General features: G+C 35.8%; 1 protein-coding gene across 1 annotated transcript in view; it reads left to right on the forward strand.

Annotated features, from left to right (window-relative positions):
• Nucleotides 1–2,950, forward strand: part of dph6 (diphthamine biosynthesis 6) — an 88,095-nt gene that overhangs the window by 49,137 nt on the left and 36,008 nt on the right. Inside the window, exon 9 of the mRNA XM_016237384.1 lies at nucleotides 1,204–1,378. Within this exon, the coding sequence (XP_016092870.1) occupies nucleotides 1,204–1,378 (175 nt within the window). The remainder of the gene's footprint in view (nucleotides 1–1,203; nucleotides 1,379–2,950) is intronic.

Below are 2,950 nucleotides of genomic sequence, written 5' to 3' on the forward strand. Positions count from 1 at the left end.
TATTATTATTATTATTCAATAAATAATGTTTTATATAAATAATAGTAGTATTTAGTATTAGAAAACTGTGTGTGTGTGTTCGTAATGGTGATTTGAGTTGTTCTGCCATTAGATGGCGACAAGAGACTGTGTGTACGAGTCAGCAGTAAAGACTTTTAAATTGAAAAATACTAAAGCGCAGTTTTGAGCAAGGAAGTTATTGTTTCTTTCAAAAAACTTGTACGCAGCCAACAAATGCACAGAGCAGCGCTGTCATCAGAAATCACCCTTAACAGATGAAAGGATAGTACGACAAAGATATCGCTTTCCTCAGCGGACATTCAAACTAATGTTTTATTGTGAATATGAGATTAACCTGAAGAATGAATGCTGCATCAGATGCAGGTAATCACGATCGCTCAGTCCATCTCTCTCTCATAAAACTCTACTACACATAATACACCACTTTTACTACATTAATACAATGAGCTTTTAACACAGCAACTCAATGTTCCTTCGTTACTAGTTCTAAAGTGACATTTCTGAATTAGTAACGGATCTTGAGCTCAGCTGTTAAACTGTTAACTTTAGATTAGAATCTGTGGCGGAAGGAAGTAGTTCTGCACAAAAGAGGGCTTTTAAAGACACTCCGTTGTTATTTTTTATGTATTTACACACTCATGCTGTTGAACTGTTGTATAAACGCAATATCACACTCGTAGATGTGAGATATGGCTGTATATCGGCACACTGTGATTACCTACAGCCGAATCACAGCCGTGCCGATATACATATATATATATAAACCTTGCTACGTGTACTGCATTAGGCTAACTGAGCACTTGCATGACAAAATCTCGGTAATTATCAAAATTACCAAAACTTTAAAATAAAAAATAAAACATGTTTTTGCCATTTTTCTTGATATATCTATATTTTTTATAAATTTTATTTCAGTTTTAATTTGTTATTTTAGTACATAAAGTTTAACTAAATTAAAATGAGACATTTTAAATAAAATTTGAATAAAATAAGTCAAAAATAAAATATTTTTTAAGTATTTTATTTGATTTCACTTAACATTTATTTCAAGTAACTTGGTTTTAATTGCTTCTATTGTCATCATTTGTAAGTCACTTTGGATGAAAGCGTCTGCTAGATGACGAAATGTAAAAACAAATCTGGTTGTGAACCGATCAGCAGCTGTGTTATTGTGTGATGCAGGGTCTGTGTTCAGGTGTGGCTCCCGGTCTCTCAGCAGCTGCGGATGGACGTTCTGCTTCAGGACGGGACGGTGGTCTGCGAGGAGGACGCTTTTCCTCAGAGAGGCACGCTTCATGTCCAGAGTCTGTCCCACTGGGCCCCGGCCAACATCGGGCCCTACAGTCAAGCCGTGCAGGTACAGTGAGCGCTCCTTCATTGGCAGTGTTGGGGGTAACACATTACAAGTATTTTTTTTACATAAAGAGACTTTCTTTTAAATAACTAGTAAAATAATGCATTACTTTTTAATTTAGAAGGAAATAACTGAGTCACTTTTTCAAATAAGTAACATAGTTACTTTGTTTCCATGTGTTGAGTGACAGCTCTGGTGTTGCCACGGTGACAGAAATCAGGAGCAAGTGCAGAGCGTTGTGTGTGAACATGATCTTACTGTAGCTCTAGACTAAATACCAACATGTATCTCACCTGTACAAAAACAGATTCAGTGTTCCTCAAAATGAATAAAAACAGTCAAATTCAAACTCGGAATGTTATACAAACCTGCAAAAATTAACTATGTTAAATAAGACAAATATAATTTATGTATTTAATCCCATTTTATTAACCAATGTCTTTGCTACTGACCTTCGATGATCCAATTCAACCATACTAAGCAAAAATGACACATTTGTGTTTCATCTTTGTTATTGCTGAATAGTGTTGAACTTTCTTCTCCTGCGTCATATTCTTCATGAGATTAGTTTGAGCTGCGTCCTCTACTGTACAGACGTGAATTTACATTTCCTTCAGCCTGAGACATATTCACTTCACTTCAGCTGTGAAAGGGCTTTTACAACTTTTTATATTAAAAACTAGGGATGCACCGATACCGATACTGGTATATTTAAAAAGTAACTCAAAAATAACGTAACGCATTACTTTCCATAAAAATTCACTAAGTAACATAATTTGTTACTTTTTTAGAGAGTAATGCAATATCGTAAGGCATTACTTTTATAAGTAGCTTTCCCCAACACTGTTCATTTGCCTTTTAAGATTGCGGTGGCTGTGATCGCTCTATATGTTAATCTGTGTTGAATTAGCACACAGCGAGCATAATATCATAAATTCAACAGCTCAATCATGAGTAAACGCACTTCCTCAGCCCATCACACATGACAGCCAGGCCTCCGTGTTACATTTGCTAAATTGGAGCGCTGTAGACAGTTCCCCATATTGATATAATTACCCCCTCGCTGTGCCCCTGCCTCGCGCTCGTGATGAGAAACGCTTCTGCTGATGGCGTTTGTGCCGCACAGACAGCTACCTTTCCCAGGAATAATCACTGATTCGTGCCTATATTTAGTTTAGAGGAGGGAATAGCTGAAGTTAGCCACAGCACTTTTGGGGCGTCTTCATTATTGTTGCGTCTCCTTGGCTGTTTCTGCACCACTGCTTTGGGATCAATGGTTGTATGCATCATATCGCGGCATACGAGTCAGAAAAACAGTGTTAATTTAGTAACTTTGAGAGTCTTCTGTAGCTTTGATTAATATTTTGGATTTCATTTTTATATATATATATATATACACTGTAAAAAATGATTGTGATTTTAACAGTAAAAGACTGTAAAATGCTACAGTAAAAACTTGTTAACTGGTTAACAGTAAGTTTCCATATACTATATTCGGTGAATAAATGTAATTACATTTAATGTAATGTTACAGTAAAATACTGTTTAAAAATACGGTTTTTGGAAGTGAAAAAG

Source organism: Sinocyclocheilus grahami, unplaced genomic scaffold, assembly GCF_001515645.1.
Source record: "Sinocyclocheilus grahami isolate Dianchi unplaced genomic scaffold, SAMN03320097.WGS_v1.1 scaffold513.1, whole genome shotgun sequence".
Lineage (NCBI taxonomy): Eukaryota > Metazoa > Chordata > Actinopteri > Cypriniformes > Cyprinidae > Sinocyclocheilus > Sinocyclocheilus grahami.